The 21560-nt window shown below is 38.0% G+C and overlaps 2 protein-coding genes across 10 annotated transcripts; both read right to left on the bottom strand.

The window, feature by feature from the left end:
- Positions 1-85: 85 nt before the first annotated feature.
- LOC106086532 (protein singed wings 2) lies at positions 86-9967 on the bottom strand. Of its 6 annotated transcripts, XM_059369014.1 has the most exons (10): positions 4566-7007; positions 3490-4489; positions 2131-2250; positions 1914-1949; positions 1656-1824; positions 1436-1592; positions 1237-1379; positions 993-1172; positions 772-930; positions 86-710 (listed from the first exon to the last, which is right to left on the bottom strand). In XM_059369014.1, exons 5-10 carry the CDS (start codon positions 1800-1802, stop codon positions 327-329), a joined length of 1170 nt encoding a protein of 389 aa, XP_059224997.1. In that variant the 5' UTR covers positions 1803-1824; positions 1914-1949; positions 2131-2250; positions 3490-4489; positions 4566-7007; the 3' UTR covers positions 86-326. The 6 variants fall into 6 exon arrangements, with proteins under 6 accessions (XP_059224997.1, XP_013106703.2, XP_013106704.2 ...); XM_013251249.2 differs by lacking the exons at positions 3490-4489; positions 4566-7007 and adding an exon at positions 8827-9967 and having other exon boundaries at positions 2131-2253; XM_013251250.2 differs by lacking the exons at positions 3490-4489; positions 4566-7007 and adding an exon at positions 8827-9967.
- A 5128-nt stretch (positions 9968-15095) lies between these two features.
- On the bottom strand, positions 15096-20277 carry LOC106086530 (uncharacterized). Of its 4 annotated transcripts, XM_013251245.2 has the most exons (6): positions 20107-20277; positions 19867-19964; positions 17892-18126; positions 17480-17811; positions 15746-17381; positions 15096-15606 (listed from the first exon to the last, which is right to left on the bottom strand). In XM_013251245.2, the coding sequence occupies exons 2-6, from the start codon at positions 19944-19946 to the stop codon at positions 15208-15210; spliced, it is 2682 nt and encodes an 893-aa protein (XP_013106699.2). In that variant the 5' UTR covers positions 19947-19964; positions 20107-20277; the 3' UTR covers positions 15096-15207. The 4 variants fall into 4 exon arrangements, with proteins under 4 accessions (XP_013106699.2, XP_013106701.2, XP_013106700.2 ...); XM_013251247.2 differs by lacking the exon at positions 19867-19964 and having other exon boundaries at positions 20006-20277; XM_013251246.2 differs by lacking the exon at positions 19867-19964.
- Positions 20278-21560: the final 1283 nt, after the last annotated feature.

The raw sequence follows: 21560 nt of genomic DNA, 5'->3' as shown, positions 1-21560 counted from the left end.
TTTAAATTTTCTTCAATTACCCAAAATAAGTGAATTTATTATCAATTTTGCTAATGATGAATACTTTTTTTGACCGCTGTATATACATATAACCAATGTTAGGAGCATTGTTTAAGAAGGCAAACTTACTATAACTATAATGAAATACTTTTTGGCATACATTTTAGGAATTTGCAATAAGAATTAGTTAAATTGTATTACTAGTTATAGGCATAAGCACACATGCATTGTTCTAGTTTTGAATAAAATGGCATTTGAAAATGATATCCGAACTTTATTCTATTCTATGTAAGTAAATGCCATTGATTACCGTACCGAACACAATTTCATGGCAATTTCATTACTATCCATGGAACTCGTCCATAATTCTTGTAGTGGTAGTAATCGTATCCTAACTTGGCCAATATAAGTAGAATCATTATAGCCAATGCTCCATTAATCCAATCCAGGACATGTATTTTGGATTCGTTCTTGGGCTTACAAACATCTTCTCTGGTTATGGCCATAATTGTTGACATTTTTTCCTCTTCATCTTGTTTGTAGGTGCATGTTATATTCCAAGCGTCCCTTAGGATGTCATTGTATTTTATGACGATCTCCCTGAAGCGCATGCCAAATTTACATGAGCAGTACCAGGGGTTCATACTTAGAAGCAAGAGGTTCGCATTTGCATTGTCGTCCAATGCATTGTCCAGTGCATACACAGGTATCTTAAGCGGAAGTAAAAACAATGTCCACAATGTTCTCGAGAATAATGCCATATTTGTTTACCTTTTTTAATTTGTTATTTTTTAAACTTAACAAACGAAAATGATCCAGCCAATAGCCGCCTTCTAGCACATCTATGGTCTCTATCATATTGTTATCCAAGTGGACATCAACCACATAACGGTAGTGAATATTGTTCCTCAAGGGTGATATGTCTGTAATCTAGCAAGTCCACCATTTAGAGGTTGTGTTACTTTACGAATCAAAAGCATCCCATAGTTTACCTTATTGTTGTTGGCAAATAACGTTGTTGTATTTTCCGGCAAAAATGCGGGTAAAAAATGCAAGCCCAAGTGGGAGCAGTTGACTGTGTACAAAGGCAAATGTGTCTTTGGAATAATGTGATGCATGGAACAAGAACAATTTTTTAAATCCTCGTGCGATTGGCAAGCATTTCTTAGCATCTGCAAAAGATAATGAGTTAGGCCCCCGCCCCAGCGGTTGTTGTGCATGTAGTATCTCACTCACCACTTTATAATTCATGACTGTCGTCACGTTCCTATCCTTATATTTGCGATCAGCACATACCAACAGCTCACGATCTGCAACATAGTTACCCTTCTCCGGCACCAAAAGCCACTTAAAATTCTTTGTGCAGTTCCACGGATTACCTAATTAGCACCATTGACATTAGAAGCTCTATTCGACGAATCTATCAAACTATTACCCCCCAAATACAGATGTTCAAAAGTCGGCGGCAGCAATAAAGGATCCAGTTGCATCAGTTTATTCCACCTGAGATCTACAATTTTCAATGCGTGAATTTTTTTGAAAGTTTTCTGACTGCCTAGATGAGACAAGTTCGTCCAGGAAATGTTGATTGTCTGCAAAGCAAATACTTTCACCACACGCTTCGATCAGGGTGCAAACGCAATGGCCATATTTACCTGTAGGTAAAACATTTCCGGAAAATCTAAAATTATTTCCGAATGACTGTACTCTATGGTCAGAGACTTGATTCGGTGAAATCCTTGCAAATCCATGATGGGATTAAAAACCCTTTCTGGCCAGCCACAAAAAACGACATCTTCCATTCTACTCCGAACCTTTTGTTCACTGTCAAATGATAAGGCAAGACAAACTGTATCACTTTTCATAATTGCAACTAAATTCAACCATTTCACCATTGAAACTGTTATACTCACCTTACTACGGATGAGTTTCTGAAGCCTTCATAACACCTCCAAAGAAATAAATACACACTCGATTTAGTAATGTCAATGAGCTAGCTATCTTACTTCAACTAATTGCACATTAGTAGCGAGGAATAAAGTTTCTTTCCATTGCCAAATGATTAGCTCGTTATTTTAAAATTTCTTTGGGACTTTATTCAAAGTGTATAAGATGGCATTAGCAACTTACCTAAACGCTCCTTTTTTGTCATGTTTTGTGCAAATGCTAGCTGCGTCAATGCTGCTTGGTTTACGCTCAACACACGTATAGTGTTGCTTATAATGCGGCACATATTCGCCATAGCACAAGCTGCTGAAAGCATCATATGACAGATTTTAATTAAAACTGACAAAGAGATTGCGATGCAAATTCTACTCATCACCAATCTTAACTCTCTCAGTTTCTTATCCTAATAATTGGTTGAACAGCATTATCTGCCTTGTTGTTGTTTCATTGAAAATTGATTTCATCTTTATTTCCCATACTTTGCACAACTTTTAAGACTTTCTGATTGCCTACTTAACTGAAATAGAATAAATCTACCACTGCACCAACCAACTACCCTAAAAAATATATTGGATTGACAACTAATCTTTTTCCAATTTTCTAGGTGAAGATTTTAATCGCGGAAAACCTTATCTAAGAGTCATAGAGGAATCCACGCCGTGGGGTGTTGTGTTCTCAACACGAATCTTCTGAAATAGTTTTAGGCAAATCTTCTATATAAGTTGGCAACAAGTGACACGGATTGAAATCTTTTAGAAGTTTTTTGAAACACACAAGAGTCGTGTGATTGAGTAACAAGAAAGTGTTTTGCGCATTATTCACTTGGAAGCTCTAAAAATGCCTAACAAGATTCATCTCAGGCAGGTTACAAACAAATCCTATAGGTGACTATGTATAACTCTTGTATAATCATTACAAAGGTCCAAACTGTTGTCAGGAATTTGTCATACTTAGTACCAATTGTCATATCAACCAAGTGGGGACTCTGTTTAATGTTGTCGAAGTAGTCCATTCAAATCAAAACGCCGAATAATTCAATCCAAGTCCTTGTATGTCTACATTTGTAAATAGAGCAATTGCCGAAAGTTAACCTAGGCGCATTTTAAGCAACTCGTATGAACGACTACAACTCAATGAGTAGCATTATAATCGTCGAGAAGAGATGTAAAAACGTTTACATAGGTAACTGCTGTCCGTTGATGTACAAGAAGATTGTTTTATGGTCTGTTCGCTCGAATAGCCAGTGACACAAACTCTTTGAGTTGTACAAAAAAAGATTTCCAGATCGACTAACAAGCAACTATTCATCGCATGAACGAAAACTCTTTCCAAATTATGGAAGAATGTTTTCTGGGTACTCTCAAAGCATAGGAAAAGGTCCTCTTAACACTACACAGAAGAAGAAAACTGATAAAATCCATAATGAAATAGTCAAATTTTCACTTCAGTGTGGTAAAGAACACATCCGAACTATGTGTCACACAGTAATATTATATACTTATTTAACAAATGTTGTACTATGAATAATGATAACAAACATACATGTAACTAGGTTCCAACAACAAAGGTTTTCGACCTTATCACAGCTTGAAGTGTTTATTTTATAAGGTGATCAACATAACAGAGCTTGTTCTGTATTAATATTCGCTGCATTAATATATCCTCCTCTAAATGCCAACAAGATGTAAGTGCCAAAGTCAAAACTTTGCAGAAGGTTTTTATTTAATAAATCATAGCATAGCGTAGATCGAAATATGACTTTTACATATGTGTCACTTCTTCGTCTGATGGATTTAGTGGCAAACTTGTGATATGCATTTAAATAAAGATAACGTCGTTATTTGTCACATCTCTTTCGCTGTCACATGAATGACCTACTTTTAAGTAATTTATAGGTAAGTGCAACATAGCCGCCATATAGACCGATCTTCCAATAGGGGGTCTTGGACCTATACGGTCACATTTGTTTTCGATTTCGTTGAAATTTGGAACAGAGATTTGTGCTAGGGTCACTCTTTCCGAATAAGGTCCAGATCGGACTCTTTTGATGAAGCTGCCGTGTAGTCCGATCTCAAGATTAAAAGTCGAAAACATGTTCTTAATTCCATGACAGTCGGTTGTGCGTATTCGATTGACACGATGTAGTCCTTCATCAGGGCACACATACACTGCTACAGCAACAACCTAATATCAACGAAATTGGAAACTGTAAGTTTTTTTAGCTCCTCAAAATCCTTGCTCGATATGGTCCAGATCGGATCATAATGTGATATAGCTGTATAGGGTAAGTGCACCAGTAGTCGGCAGTTTAAGGATTTTGCCTTTTCCATCTATCCTCCTTCCTATTACAAATGTTCAATTCAATTGAAATTTGGTAATTACGATTTGAAATTTTCTTTTGTTTTAGATGCATTAACCAAAAATTTGTTTTATTAATTTTGTGACATTTTAAATTTAAAAAAAAAAAAAAAACTCTTTTTTACCAGTAGTCGGTACCACTTTCCATTGTTCGGCATGACATGTTCCTAAAGTCGGCCTATTACTATTTTGGTAAAGAAAATATTAGTTAATAAAGGAGATTACTGATACACCGATACGAAAACACATTATTTACTCACATACTCAACGCTAAAACCAAGCAAAAATAAAAAATGTGTCATTAGCTCGCCCAAGCCACAAAATTAGATACCCACAACCATAGGTATATTTCTCATCTGGAGAACGGTATAACAGCTATATTCAACTAAGATTTGATGTGGACCGTATTGGGAAAGGACGTAGATAGATCAGTAATACCAATTATCTAAATTTCCGTTTTTTATGAGGCCAAGATGTTCACATGTTGTTCGACGCAAACGTAGAGGGTATCATGCCCCTCTCGCTCTCTCTCTACAATGGATTGATTAAATTTTAGCGTAATCGGCTATCAAAATTAGCTTTCTATAATTTCTAAACCTTTAGTTGGAAGATCGAAATATGATACGATCTAGACCATTTTCGAAAGAAAGGAGGTCTAATATAGCACGCTTTCGGATATCTTGAATAACTTGTGTAAAAAGTATTCTTTTTATGAGCTGAACATGCTCAACCTTATATTAGCAGATCGATCTATGTGTCAGCTTTCTAGATCTAGACCATTTACGTATAAAAGGAGAACTAATATAAGACATTTTTGGATATTTTGAATAAATAGAGTAAAATCTCCGATCATTGAGCTCGTCTCGAAAGAGAAACAAATAAAAATTGTAAAATTTAATGATCTTCATCCTAACAGGCAAAAAACTTGAAAAATTAAAAAATTCGGCAGGGCCCGGCCGGCATTCGAACCTGGGCACACAGAGCAACAGCCAGAGCCGTTTCCGTTGCCTAGCGTTCGAAGCCACCAATACAACTTCCAACAGATGCACATATACATGTGTACTACGGAAGAAGTGTAATTGCCACAGAAAAAAAGTCTGTCATTACACAAAAATACATGCATTGGGAAAAAGTACAGTTAATAGACAGGGTTGTCGAGCGTGGTTAATTTGGTAATTGTATCATAGAGGCGTTTTCGCAATTTATACGATTCAAATACGAGATACCAATGCACGGCCCTTGAAGCCATCACACCTAATGTGGTTGAAAAGTCTTCTAACCAAAGACGAAACGCGTCCCATAGAGGTTGGTGTGTGTTGCTATATTTGGCTTTCTTTTTCATTTGCAATCTCCGATCATTGACCTCGTCTCGAAACAGAAACAAACAAAAATTGTAAAATTTAATAATCTTCGCTCTAACGGGCAAAAAACTTGAACAAAAAAAATATTTCTTTTATGAGCTGAATACACTAAACCGGGGTTGGTTATATAGGGGACAGTATATAAATATAGTTCGAAAATGGAATTCTATATTCGAACTGAACATGACTGTAGATAAAAAAAAATGATCTGTACCAAGTTTCAGCTCTTAATGTTGTTGTTGTAGCAGTGTGTTGTGTTGTACACTGAGACGGCAGCCCTTGCCGATGAAGGCCTTCATCGGGTCAATCCGGTACGTACAACCGGCTGCCTTGGGATTGAGCTCTTAATGTTAAGAGGCTGAAGCGTGATCGAATCAATTAAGGGGCATATTTTCGGATTTTCTCGCCAGGATTCGAATCGGGAGATTAAGATTTATAGGCGGACAAGTAATTTCGGCCGCACGGTTGCATCCAGAATGAGAGAGTGAGAATAAAAGACTAATAAGAAAGAAGAAAAGTGAAGAACAATCGATATGTATACCTGCAACCAGTGTTGCCACTCAAGAAAATTATTTCCTACGAAAATTAAAGAAAAAATCCTACCAAACGCGACCAAAACCTACCAAATGTTCTACAAGCCAAAAATGCAACATATACCAGGTCGTTTCAATATTCATACACGATCTGGCCATGTCCTTCCGTCTGTCTGTTGAACAACAATGTCGGATAAAGTTGTCTCCAGATTTACTACCCGCTTCCGCCGTTACGAGTTGCATTGTACCCCTCAGCATTCGAGTATGGGCCAGATCCGACCATACTTGTATGTAGCTGCCATATAGCCTGGTCTTCCGATTGAAGACAATCGGACAAAAGCCAAAAGAGCAAGGGATCTAGTACTCTCGTAGTCATTATCAGAACTTATGCAATTTTTTCTGAAATTTGAAACAGACCAGTTTAACAGTATTAGACTACCGACGTCCACGCCGAGTACGTGAGAAATATAGTTTAGATCGGGTCATTAAAGGCTTTTAATAATTATACCAGATGATTTTCATTGAAACTTCAAGCTCGAGGTCAAAGTGGTACTTTGATTCAAAGAAAAAAAATGGTTTAATTCTGCATACACTGAAACGAAAGCAAGTCAAACAATTGTGAGTTACCCCCAACTTTTTCAGTAATGTGCTCGGCATTTATACTCGTAGGTTGGAAGAACCCACCAAAATTTGAGGTCAACCTACCATCCTACCAAAACGAAACAAAACCTACCAATTTTGGCAGGAACCTACCAGAAACGGCAACACTGCCTGCAACGTATGGCTAAAAAACAACATCAACCAAAATTAGAATAGCACTCACATTGTAATTGTTTTTGTTGGAAAATCAAAACGGTTGAACTTTCGACACAAAGTTTGAACAGAAGGTGGAATCATTAAAAACTGAAAATCTTGAAATTTGACACTTAAATTTTTCTTTTGACGTTTAAGGGACGATTTCAAAGTTTATCCGATAGACATATTTTTCCACAAAGGACAAATTGGGTTGCTTTTCGACATCTACAATTTGAGACTATGGTGGACATTTCTCTACACTGCGTTGTTTGAAAATATGACGATGTTTTAGTAGGCATGTCCTAGTCATAGATGACCATGAACGAGATCCATCCAAAGCTGCTCGGCATGGAGCAGTAAATGCATACTTATTACTCTTCTTCATTTATTAACCAACCATCATATGAATCATTGTTATAATTAGTAAGATATTGTGTTGCAATGGAATGCAAACAATATGGGACGACAAAAACAAATTATCTATCATCTGTGGGCCTTGGACGATAACCGGACAAACGTTATTTAATATATGCATGTATAGACTTTTTATTTTACTTTTTCCTTATAACACTAAAACTTCGGCAGCACATTACCGCTCCGCCTTAGCTATTTATTTATAGCTTGAACTTGCTATCATTCCGATCGAATAATCGAGAATCAGAACCTTCAAGAGGGGGAGGAACATCAGCAACATTTTAAACGTTGCTTATCCCTTCTAAAGCCATTTGTGAGGAACTAAGCCCTGTTTACATCGAAATTCGAAATTATGATTGGTCTTAAAATTTTAATCGGACAGCATACATTGATGTGTAAGAAGCTTCTTCCCTGTTCCTTAGTGGAATGTTTGTGCGTTGAAATTTCCACTTGTGGCCCTCTAGTCGTACTGTTCGAAGCTGTTATAACAATTTTGACTCACAGTGTGCCCATGTTTCAAGTATGTGTTAATTTATCTACTAACAATAACAAGTACACGAAAATAAGTTCATGATGTTAATCTTTACGACTGTCTGACAAGATTGTGCTGATTTCGTCGTTTCTCCATTTCAAAGAGATTTTATTAACGGCAAAATACTTATCCCCTTTGATTTCGTAACATACACACATGCATAAAAATACACAGGAGGTTTGGGGGGGGGAGGGGGTTGGGTTATGTGAAATAATGACGCAAAATATATATATCAATGGCAAATGTTTAATATCAAAGTAAAAAAAAAAAAAAATATTAGATAAACATAATCTTTGTATGCTCCTAACTACACTTCGAATTTATTTTCCCCCGATTTCCTGCCGAAGGAAACAAATTATTGAATACTGTATAGAACAATTTTGCAAATTGCACAATGACATTAGGCAGCAAATGCAAATGCTTATTTGCCTATGAACATTCCATTAAGGCATAGGGCAAATAATGCATCTAATCACATTCTAATCACAGACACATTTCCAACATTTGGCAATCTCACGCTATCATACTAAATAATCAGTCATTCCGGAGGCGCCTCTAAAATTATCTGCTTTTAAACATCGTATCTAGCACAAGCAGCCATCGGATTTGTTTTGAGAGTTTTTTTTTTAACTTAAAGATTTCCTTATTAAATATTTGTGGCAAATTACTAGGGAAACGAAAAAGTTACCGCGTACCCTAACCCACATATTAAAAACATGTGACATGACAAAATCCACTCATTCAAATGTTACACCCACATTTCTTTGTGAATCGATTGCTACAGATCACAGCATCCTCTGCTTTGAGCTAACACTGTCTGGGCATCTTCGAAAACGCATTAACTGAGATGGTGATACGCATAACGGCCTTTTTAGTAATTGTCTACCTTATTGAGCACAATATCAGCACTAATTGTTTCGTTAGCATGTTTGATTTAATGAAAGTCCAAAATCCTGCCTCAAATATATTCGCATGATTTTCAAATGTCACTTTTTAATACAATCTTCAAATAAGAGACATCATGTATTTATTTTTGTTTTTTTTTTCTATGTTGATCCAATCACATTCGCTGGGACTGCAACCGGCATCTGAAGTTAAACTGACGGATAGTGCCAAAACACTTTTGCTGCGAAGCGTACCTTGACTTGAATGGATCAGGTAAAACGTTGGTAAAAGCTTTTAACATTACGATTGGCGAAAAAGCTTCTCCCACCCCGATTTTCATGGAGACTCGTAGACGCTCCACAAACATATTGGTTATCAGGTGTTAATTGCTCTTGTACAGAAAGTGATGAACAATTTGCAATTTGAACTTGGATAAAACGATGCTATCAACATTTCGTTGGTAGTAGTAGTTGCTTTAGAATGTGATTGACATCAGTATGCTGCATTTCCGTTTACGGCTGTTAATAGAGAGAAACAAACCATTGTTGCCAACTCTTATTGCTAAATTAAACTCAATAGAGATTTTGATAATCCAATATGAAGCATTAACAAAGCCTACTCATAGCGCGGCTGGTGGGTGGTAAACACAAGACATACAAATCATAAAATCAAAACAATATTTTGGACTTCTTCACATTCGGACAGTGCGCTGATAAGGGTGCTGCGAGCAGCATTGCCACTCAGGCACTCAGTAGAAGATTTTCATTTCGCTTTATTGGGAACACAACTTATTGAAGCAGACACCGAAACATTTCGAACCTCTTTGTACGGCAAGTTTATCCCAAACCCTTCGATGAGTTTCAATAGTGAGTAATGTACCTTTTTAAAATTTAACAACGCATCCGTTAAATACGAGATGTATTTTGCTAGCTCGTCTAGGGGAGAAAAAGTCTTTATTTCAAACCAAACATTTTTATGAAAATTTTGAGGCCAAAATATGCTTTTGTGACAATATTTTGGCTATGAAGCATATGCTGATAGAATGCTACAAAATTTATTTCACTTCACCAAATCGGCAAAATTCTTGATATACATAACATGCGCCAATAATACATACATTATGAACATGGCACGCCAATGAAACGCACTTATTTGAAAAACTCGCGAGCTGTAGTTTGGCGTGGAGGGGGTCAAGAGGGGGCGCATTTGGAGGTTGAAGTCCGCAAGTTTATTTCTTTCTTCAGTCAGTTGCCATCATACTCTGGTCTAGGGAGCAGCGGGCCTTCTTCGTCGAGAGATTCTCTTCTAGCGGTCGCTCACTTGTTGCTACGCAAAGTGCCTTCCGCGCACGCTTTAAAATTCCTGCTCACAGCAATTGAAATCCCTGGATTATGTCGATAGACCATGGACCATAGCACACCTCAAGGACAACATTCGCGACGCCATTGCTAACATACCGACAAGAATTCAAAAAAACCAACTTAATCAGTGTAAGTGCAATGGAGGTCGCCATGAACCCGATGTCATTTTCAAGACTGTATGAAAAAAAAAAAAAAAAATTGGGATATTGTATTCTCAAATAAAAAAGAACTATGTCCAAACCATTCGCTTTTAAAGCGATTAAAGCTCGCTTTTAAAATGATTAAAGCTCGCTTTTAAAGCGATTAAAGTTCATAGAAATGTGATTTTGTGTTTATATTAGAACTAGCAAAAACATAACATCTGTTTTGAATTATGGTAATTTTTAGAGACTAGAGCGCTATGGACTTTGCCAACCGGCGCCCTTTACATGTTCTATGAATTGAGAGTTATAAGATACCTGCTAATAAAGTGAATAAATAAAACGAGCATTCGATTTCAATTTGAATATCATTTTGTTTAGTGTGTTTTTGGGGACTTGTCAGAGTTATTCCAATAATAATGCTATAATAACACAGTTCGAAATTCACATACATACATACAAGAACTATTATATGAACTATGTGTTAACTATTCTTAGGTAATTCTTAAGTTAAACATCGAGCAGAAGCCTGGAGTAGGTTTCTATTGCAAAAATCAAAGGAGACGGAATAAGATGGCAATGTGCATACTCCCACACAGCCCTTTCGTAGATTTCCTTGAGGAACGCTATGTGGAGGGCGGGCGGTGTGGAACCGTTCAGTAAATAACCACTAAACCAGTGAATAATTTCACTCAATTAGATGGCACGCCATGTTGTTACACCTCTCACAGCGTATCTGATCCAAATCGCCATATCTGATGCATATATGTGACATATAATCGTATGCATTATATACTCTTGCAGAATTTTTCGATTTATTTTATTTATTTAAGTTTTCGGTATATTCAGTGATCGATAGGTTCGTACGCCATTAGTACAAAGAAATGACGGATGGAACTAATAGGCGTGCAACCGAGAAATCCAGATAATGCTCTTGAACTGTCATTATGCTTTGGTAGTTATACAATACCTAAATACACATATCAAGCAGTAAGTATAAACTTATACTCTGTATACACTTGAAAACAACGAGTTATGCAACCTATTTCCAGCTATATTTGGCCCCGGCACGGAATGACTACGAGCACCGCACAGGTTTTAACTCTCAGCTCCGATTTGTGTGATGTTCATCGTCGTTACGAGAAGCGGATAGTGGCATGCTCCATATACGGTGTAGCTGCAACTGCAGTTACGAACAATCAGCGGTATCGAGTGGAGAGTCTCAGTGAGAGGTCGGGTGGCGCCAGCTCTTGCTTAAATACTCGATATAACAAGGTGAGTTATTGGCGCCTTTAAATAACCAATGGCTATGATGTTACCGCGGCGATCGATCCTATGGGCCGGAACGAGCTTGCTCACACATGGAGCTTGTCGAGGATCGCCACCTCCACATAGAAATGTGGTTTCAACAACAACTATATTCGGCTTAAGGTATAATTATGTATTTTTAACCGATTGAGGAAATTCAAAGATGTGCGAAGTACACAACTTTTTAAATTTTTTACTGAGTTTATTTGTTTGCAGCATTTTTTGTATTATTAATTTTATTTTGAATTTAAAATTTGTTTAGCATTATTATAAAAATTTATTTAGATCGGAAATGAAAGGAAATATCAAGGCGTATTTATAAGGTGGGCGCATCGGCGAATTGCTATAAAAAAGCATCTTTTTTGGGAACTTGATGTGTCAAAATTGTATGCAGGGCGAAGAAAATTCGATTCGCCGTGACATTTAATATACGCTTCAACCAATTACAGCAAGAAGAAAAAATTTTATTAATATTTGAGTGTCAAGCAAGAAAAAAATGTTCAAAATTCCCCTTAGCTCCAGAGGCTTTACCCACAAAACCACCAAGATTGCAGATTTGAATAGTTTTTCTACCAAGTTTCTAGTTTTGCTACCAAGTGCAGACCAGGGCAGTTCTGGCTTAATTCCAATTGGGCTGAAATTGTTGCCAACTTCACAGGCGAGTGTCTCGATTATAACCACGGACCATACATCACAAATATCAAATGCAAGGTGGTGAACACGTGATTTCCTCCTGAATTGAGTTCATACTATTTTGATGGGCAGGGTGTACCACTAGCAAAAGGCTCAAATAGGAATATTGTGATTAGAGTTCAATCGCCACAAGGACGGTTTTTGTGCCCCTTTTTGAGGCTCTTGGATAATTGTGAGATTTTAAAATCATTTGAAAAAGAAGGGGTTAAAGTGTGCTGCATACGAGGAGGGAGATTTCATCTTGGTGTGTAGCCGTTCAAAGTGCAAATAGTATGCTGCCAAGATTGGCTAACGTGTTTGACGTTAAAAACCTAAATATAATTTTGGTGCCATTCACCAATTACTTGGTGTGTTCAGGGAACCAATCATACATGTGGAGCTTCCGCTATAACTACTGATAAGGGTCCTTACAAGCCATTGCAATATCAGGACTTTGACGTCGCTTTTACAATCTTTTTGGGGCGAGAAAAGCGAATAAGGTTGGTAGACGCGTACTACTATATAACCTAAGTTTAAGAACCATTACAGCAGCAAACACAAAAATCAATTTAGAGAATTTTTATTTTGAAGTTTATATTTTAATAAGGCGAATTCAAAAATGAATTGACATCTCAAGTTCCATCAGCTGTGCTGATACGGCCACCTTATTAAATACGCCTTGGAAAATATTGTTATTATTCATTACTTTTTTATAACTTTGGTTTTTTGCCGGCAGTATTTGTCAATGGTTACTTAGATTGCATAGACTATCTCCTATCACCACCAAGGTGCTTTCAGATTACATGTCTTTAATACTTTCTTATTCATATGATTTTCCTTATATATGTCGGATAGGAATATGTTTTATGTTTTTGTTCGTTCAGTGGATATCTTCAATGAACAAGAGATCTCGCTCTAACGAAAAAAAAAATTACAAATTCGATTTTCATATGCATGAAAAAAGTGTGCAAATTTGCACATGAACAGGACAAACTTCAAGATTTCTTCTCTCTTGCTGCCTTAAGGGAGTTGGAGGACATATTAAGCCCTGTTTCAAAACAAAAGTGTGCTCTACACCGTACTTAATAGTCTTTATATTATTGGAACTAGGAAAGAATTTATTGGCGTATTGTTACTTTTGGATCACTTTTCAATTTGACAGTTTTGAGGCCGCTACGTAAATGAGCATCAAGGCAGATAATAGACTATCTTCATAAGGACATTTTTTGGGCCGGTCTTTTGTAAATTATGCAGCGCCAGTGTGGTTTCGTCAGCATTATGACACGCATTGGAATAATATTCAGATCTATCAGAATGCCGCCCTCCGAACTGCGACGGGCTGTCTCCTCAGTTCTCATTGGACCACCTCCATCAGGAGAAGAAGATCCTACCAGTGCGAAGACATAACTACATGCTGTCTAAGCAATGCCTTTTGGGCTATTATCGCAGAGACCATTCAAATCATCATCTTGTGGATAGATATCCATCGGCCAGAAGCCTTAAGGTAGATCTACATGATATAGAGCGTGAGGTTCACCGCTACAAGAGAGAACCTCTAGATCAAGCGGTATATAAAGCAGGTCTAGACCACATTCTGCAAACACGGTAGTAGATGCGGTAAATAGCTACCGGGTGAATGTAGTCCTTGGAGAACTACCTCCTCCCAATGCACCTGGAGAAATTGACCTCCCCCGGCAAACCAGAGTAGTTCTGGCTCAATTACGTTCTGGCAGATGCAGCCGCCTCAAATCCTACAGAGCAAGGATTGATGCCGACGTGCACGATTCTAACCGATAATGGGACATAATTTCATAGTAAGGATTTTCAAAATTTTCACTCCACAAGCCAATGCCAGTGAAAGTGTAAATCGTTCGATAAACGAGGCGTTACGTTGCGACGTCACTGCCGTCTTGAAGTTCGTGCTATACGGATGGATCAAAGCTGGAGGACAGAGAGACCCACGTTGAACAGTGAAACGGTTGGTAGGAGGACGAAAACCCTATGGGGAATCCTAAAAGGAAGTAAGAAAGCTCGCTTTCATGCGCCAAAGTTGAATTTTTTTGTAACTTTTACCCGTTGTTTTTGTGGGATTTGTATGTTTCCATTCCATTTTTGTAACGCGACGCTCAAAAACAAAACTCAACGCGCTCATTCTGTTTTGGCCTTGACTGCCAAGCTTACTTTTTAGTATTTAGCAAGTCGATTACTAGCTACTAGATAGCCACCGCCCAGAAGCCCTAAGGTAGATCTACATTACCTAGAGCGTGAGGTTTCATGCGTCAAAGTTGAATTTTTTTTGTAACTTTTACCCTTTGCTTTTGTGGGATTTGTATACAGAGAGAGAGAGTTCCATTTTTGCAACGCGCGCTCATTCTGTTTTGGCCTTGACTTTCAAGCTTACTTTTTAGTATTTATCAAGTCGATTACTAGCTCAGGTGCATGTCCATGGTGGCATGGGGCATATAAATATACGCACCCTCTTCTCAATCTAACATATGACACATTGTACTTTTTGCAATTTTAAATTTCAAAAAAAAAAAAATGGCTCACAAAGAAAATATTCAACAGAACAGCTGTAAACAGGTGTTTGGATTCTTCCCTGCTTTAGGCCAAGAAAAAAACAACAACAACAAATATGGTCACTCAAAAGCAATCGAAGGAGGCAACCGCAATGAGTAGCATAAAAATGATGTGACAACAAACAAATTAAAAGACTAGAGTCGCAAATTACACACGTCTTTTGCGATACAGTTTTAGTGAAAAACTTATTGAAATAAAAAATATTTGGGTGTTATCTAAAATCGTTTATCAACGAATTGGTTTGGTGTTTGGCGGCGTTTGTTTGGAATGAACCCATCTATGGTTAACAGTAATTGCAGGTTTCTTTTCTATGTTTATGGCTTAAAATAATATATAGGAATGTTCCCGTTCTAATCTCAATTTGGCCCTCGTAGCGACGCTCCCCATTGGATCTGAGGGCGGCGGTATGCCATTTGTTTCTCGAGCTGGTTCCTTGTAAAATATTTCAGTGCGTCCTGACTTATAGCCATAAAAAACCGAGTCGTATGATCGTATTATCAAATCGGTCACCTCGTCATTCTGCAGCATGTCACGGTGCATAGATTCTATGGTGCTGGTTTCAACTGGATTCCAAGGTCCATTCCGTTGGAGAGCATCCCACTTAGAATCCATGGACATGAAGCTGTAGCTGCCATCTCGTTTTTCACACTCGACGTTAATGTTGAGAGTTTGACTGAGATGAGATTCCATGTGGGGAAATTTAGCTACGCATATGTCGAACTGCAAAAGAGTCTAGATCAATTTACACATTCTAAACAGTATGTGTGTTGAGACTTGCAAGGCAACACAAGAATCGAAATAAAGGCAAGATTTGTTTTCGGTGTTGTTTTGCATGTCGTTTTTGGATGTTTGTTTTTACCATTTTCTGAACGATCTTCGGTTGTTCGGAACAACCCTCTTCCATAATCAGCAGCAGGGTCATGTTCTGTTGTCCGCATATGTACAATTCTGCTCTTTGAAGGCCGTCTGGGTTGCCGGAGTTGGATGAAATACAAGCTAGGGCGTCTACAGCGTCATCACATTTAACTGACGTTCGCCTTCCAAACGATTTGGAAGTGTTTAACGGAGTTTGTATCTCAATGTTGCCACTTGGGGTGGCATCCCAAGCTGGACGTTCTTCGTTCAAAGCTAAAACGGAGAGTTTGGCCAAGAGGGGTGTCAAAGGAGGAGCGCCTACCGGTTTGCGAGACGCAACGCATGAAGAGCTTTCCGAAAAGGACTTCAGAGGTAAGCTCATAGATTTTTTGTCTAAGGGCGTCTTGACTTTATTTTCGGTCAAAGGGGCAGAGGAATCAACCGGGACGTTGCACGACCCACTATCTTCTAGGTTAAGATTGCGGTCTGGCTTGATAGAAATTGTGGCACTGTTGCTTGACGTCTTTCTGAGCGACTCATCCAATTTCTGAAGCTCGTTGTCGAATTCTTTAAATTCCTCGATTAGCTGCGCTATTTCTGCATCTTGTTTACTGTCTTCGCTGGCTTCACCCCATAATTTGTAATACTTGTCTAGGAATTCTTGGAATAAGCTTCTTGATATGGGCTTGCCATTCACGTTAAATACAGGGTTGGTGGGGTCGGTTATGGTTCTGGATGTTTTATTGTTATCATCGGAATTGTCCGAACTCTCCTCGTCTTCGTCGCCATTTTCAATGAAGTCGGGAGAAGTCTCCCCGCCATTGCGATTAAAGTCAGTCTTGAAACTTTGAGAAATTTGTTTCAATGATATTTTTTTCGAAAATGATTTCAGAGAGTCGTGAATGTCCGTCAGGGAATTGCGTCTCTCTATCTTGTTGGGGTTCGAAATAAAATTGTGGAAAAATTTCTCAAAGTCTTTCTTCAATGAATTGCGCCTATTAGTCAGATGAACTGAGTTAAGCTCTTGCGTGGTCTTGCCATTGGAATTACTTTCATCCTCTGGATTTGCACAAATCGACATTATATTCCCCACTGCAAGCACCTTATTTTCGGTCATTGGCGTTGAGCATACACTAACACGACCTATGTATTCCGGATATGAATCGGTCTCATCGAAATTTATCGACGATATACCCGATTCCGGTAGTTCTTTGTTAGAGAAACTCTTCACGCGCAGAGGTAGATGAGTTGGACGAGTCAATATACTTTTGCTCCTAACCACCGTTGTTGTCGAACCGATTTCATCCTCCTCATGATGCTCCGATATAGCTTGCGAAGCATTTTCCTCCGGTATGTGGGTGAATATGAGTGACTTGTCTCTTTTCAACTTTCTTTTGCTGTACTGAAAGGGTAAAGCACCGGCACCACCCAATTGAGTCGTCTGTAAGTGCTGTGCCCTATGAGCATCCGACTGCAATTTCCGAAATTGAGCTGCATCCAGATATATTACCAGCATAAGAACTCCGTTGGGAATGTGGAACTCTGTAGTTGTCAATTGTTCGGCCGTTGTTCTGATGTGTAGAGGATCAGTAAGTATAATATGTTTGGTGAGCGAATCACTCAGCTGTGAAGCAACAACTCTGAAAAATATTACAATTGGAATGTTCCTCAGTGTCAATAGAATTACATATTGGGGCAAAACTTAGGAGTGGCCCCGTTCACAGTAGTTAACACATACTTGTTATTGTACAAAATCGCTCCGCCCAGTATGCCTTTGGTCTGTTGACAACACTGCAGTGTTTGTATAGCCTCCAAAAATATATTACTCGCAGTCTTGGGTATGCGCAACCTGCTGCTCGAGTTGAATATGTTCCCATTGTACTGTAAAATCTGAAGATATGTTTCAAATATGTGATATAATTTTTGCGACAAGTTCTTGTACTGCGACTGCAAAGGGAACTGCTCGTAGACCAATTGCAAGTCTCTATGATAAAACTTGATCAGCGATGATAACAAGTCAGCACGATATTGCAGCAGGTAATCGGAAATATTGCGATCAGTTCCGACAGCCTAAAATAATCAAATGCCATACATATTCATATTGCTATTCCATTCCCCCAATGCTGGAGGAGTCTCACACGCCTACTTACCAATACGAAACGGCCAAACTCTTTGAAAACAAATTTACCATTCTGTAAGGCGATTATGCGCGGCTTAAAAAAGCAATCCTTCAAAAAGTAGGACGACCCCATCAGTTGTCCGCATAAAGCTATTTTCTGAGTATCGGACACCCAACTGGGGTGAAAATAAAGCACGGCCTTTACGGGATCGTCGGCTTCCTCTTTTAGGCTCTCCGTGTCATACACAAATACGATCATTGTTTCTCTAGATGGAAAAGACGGGAGAGTACAAAACATTTAACATTTCACTTAACATCGTACGCAGTGGCGATAAAACCTTGACTGAAAATTTTGCGTTCTATCCATTTTAAGCACACCATGCCCTTTAACAAACCGATTTTTAGATATTTTTTTGACTTTTTGCCAATGCTTAAACATATTATTTGTCTTCTTTTTGTGGTTATACTCAAGTCTTATCGTCGTTTGTGTCGACGTTGTTAATAACCACCAAGCATTTTAAATGATAATAATGAGAATGCAAAAGGCAACAGCCGCTTTGCAAACACACACCAACGTGCTGTGTTCGCTGCGAGCTACACCTCTATTCGAAAGCAAAACTAGCGCCGATACAGATATTGCAGGTAAGCTACTAAATTCAATATGTTATGATTGAGTGAAGAAGATCTACAATGCAGTTATTGGTTACACTTAAGTAAACAACAACTTGCACCGGCATTGGAGCAAGAGCGTCATATCTCATTGTTTTGGTAAAAAGTTTATAGCAATCACTGCCAGAAATAGAAAATGGTTATAGCGAAATTTCAACAATTCAATGGTACCAAAAAAATGTCAAGACTAAACGGCACGAAAAATCTATAAACACTGCATAGACTGGAACTTTGAGCTCCGACTTTAGTGGACTTCATCGTTATTATGAGGTCAGCTGAAAGCTATCCGGCGCGACCACGATTTCGGATAGGGAATGCTCCATACGGAGTAGCTGCAACTGCGATCGCATATACTTAGCGACATCGAGTGGAGAGTCTTAGTGATAGGACGGGCGGCACCGGTTCACTATCGCCACATGCAAATATGTGGCAACAACAAAAGGGCCAATTAAGGCAACTGCCGAACTAAACAACGTGAAATGCACTTCTAGATGGCGATGTCAGAATGCACCAAAAATGACTATTATATTTTTCCTCTCTGAGGGGAACAATGAGGTCCGATCAATGCTGTCACGAGAAGCGTCCGGTAGCTCGCAGCTAAGCTTCTCGGAACTAGTGTCATGCTCGTCACAGCCACACAGGCTGGAACATTGGGGTCCGATCTGGGCTGCGAGCAAACGGGCGCGTCCACAAGTTGCGGAGAGTGGAGTAGATGCAACGGCAGCCGCGAACAATCAGCGGTATCGAACGGAGAGTTTTAGTGAGAGTCCGGGCAGCCCGGCTCTTGCACAAATACTGAGTGCCTATGGTGCTCGATATGACAAGGCGAGTTATTGGAGCCTTTAAATAACTAATGGTCACCTTGTTCCTGCGGCAGTTGGTCCTTTGGACCAGAACAAGCTTGTTCACCTTCTGTTGGTAAACGAGGATCGCCACCTACACATGAAACAACATGACTAATTATAAGCCATGTCATGTCTCGGATCTGGGACATTTTCCACTTAATTCGAGTTATTTATTAAACAAGTTAGCATTTGGAAGTTTTGGTAAGTGTATAGATTTAGTGAAAGACTTTTGAACTAAATACTCTACAGATACACGAAAAAACTGACTACATACAAAATACAAGCTATCAATATAAGCATTGGGTGGCAGCATGTAGCACAAAATATAAGAGTTTCCTTTTTTTAGCAAACATGTTAAAAAGGAAGCCACCACAACAGCACTAAATACCCCAAGATCATGCTTTAATTTTTCTTCGCATAGTGTCTATTTTTCAAAATTGGGGTACCACTTAATCCATCCATATACATAATCATTTGATTGTAATAATTAACCTCTTATGCTCCTCGTCGCCCACCAGCAACAAAGAGTCAACAAATTCAACAAAATCTTTTAAACTGTCAAAGAAACTCATTGCTTAAATTAAAAGTATCTGAAACAAAAAAGAAATGTGAAACAAAATAAAAAAATTACCAGTCATAAATAAAGGATTAAATTTGCACAACGATGTTCTTGGGTTGAGTTGGGAGTGGCAATACATCGATACCATCCATCTCTCTATTACAATGACTTACTTTGCCATTTCGTTTGATAGATGTACGTTGGATCTGTATGCTCGTTAATTAATTACGAAAAACGAATTCTATAAATTGCCTGATTTTTTTAATTTGTTGGTTCTAACAAAGTTTATTCTGCAATTCCGCAATTCACACAAATAGAAAAAAAAAACAAATACAATAGGACACCACTAAGTAATAACAAAAGTCACCCCCATTTAAATTTCACCACGCAAAAGAGGGTTAACACTTGGTACAATTAAGAAGGTAAAGGACGTAGACCACTAAAGCTTCTATCACACTACATGTGCATGTTTTAAGACATGTCAAATTTTGCAATTGTTAAAATTGCACACATAGTTTGATACGAATGAAAATAAAATATGACAAATAAATTTCGAAATGACACATCCTATTGTTCGATTAGGGTGGGTACCTTCTTCGACTTTTTGACTGGTACTATGTTCCTTTTTGACTGTTGAAAATTAATTTTTTCGCGATTACTTTTTGAAAAACTACACAAATAACTATGATAAAATAACAATTTTATTAAAATGTTACCATAAGAAATGAGAGAATGTCTCAGTGAATGAAATCAGCAAGTTGTTCTGCTTTAAAATCTATTACCTATAAAAAAAGTAATCGGCGAAAAATATTGCGAAAGGCGAATATAGTACCAGCCTTTCACGTGAACAATTGTCAAACTTCACATAAAAACAATGTATAAGCAAGTAAAACGATGAACAACTATCAAACTCCATATAAAAACAATGTATAAGCATGTAAAAACGATGAATTATATACAACTATCGAAATAAATAAATGCCTTTTTTAAGCAAATGGCTTAAAAGGAGAACTCTAAAACAATTAATCCTACTGTAATATGGATGTAAGATTGAGTTAGAAAAAACAATTTCATGTAATTATGTTTTAAAAAAATTATGATATATTGTTTAAGTTTTTCTCAAAAACTCCGACAGCAGTCTGTGCTTTAGAGCGTGTTGTATTCCTCCTGTGCTTTAGAGCGTGTTGTATTCCTCCTGATAAAGCATAAATAAACCATCTGTTTTTGTTGTCGGATGAAAGCAAACCCAAAATAAGTTGTTCTCACAACTTTAACAATTTGTATTCGTAAAGAAATCTACTTTAGTTTACACAGATTACAGGATTCACTAATAGAAGGTTAGGTCACATGCGAAAACATAAGTTGGATAGACCCCATGAACATCATTAAGGATCTCAAATCTAACGATTGAAAATGTCATCAAACAGGAGAAAACGTAAATAAAGGACCAGTCTTTATGTCATAAGAAAATGACATATGCAAGTGTGATAGCAAAAATGATTAATCGTCTGCAAATTGCAAATGTGTCTATTGATAAAATATGCGCATATAGTGTGATGGCAGCTTCTTCTTCTTTTTGTCACTCGATTTGTTCGCCATTGCATTGAAAACAGATGATTTATTTCTT

This window comes from Stomoxys calcitrans, chromosome 5 (genome assembly GCF_963082655.1).
Source record: "Stomoxys calcitrans chromosome 5, idStoCalc2.1, whole genome shotgun sequence".
Classification (NCBI taxonomy): domain Eukaryota; kingdom Metazoa; phylum Arthropoda; class Insecta; order Diptera; family Muscidae; genus Stomoxys; species Stomoxys calcitrans.
The sequence above is the reverse complement of the archived record's forward strand: the minus strand, read 5'-3'. Positions and strand labels throughout refer to the sequence as shown.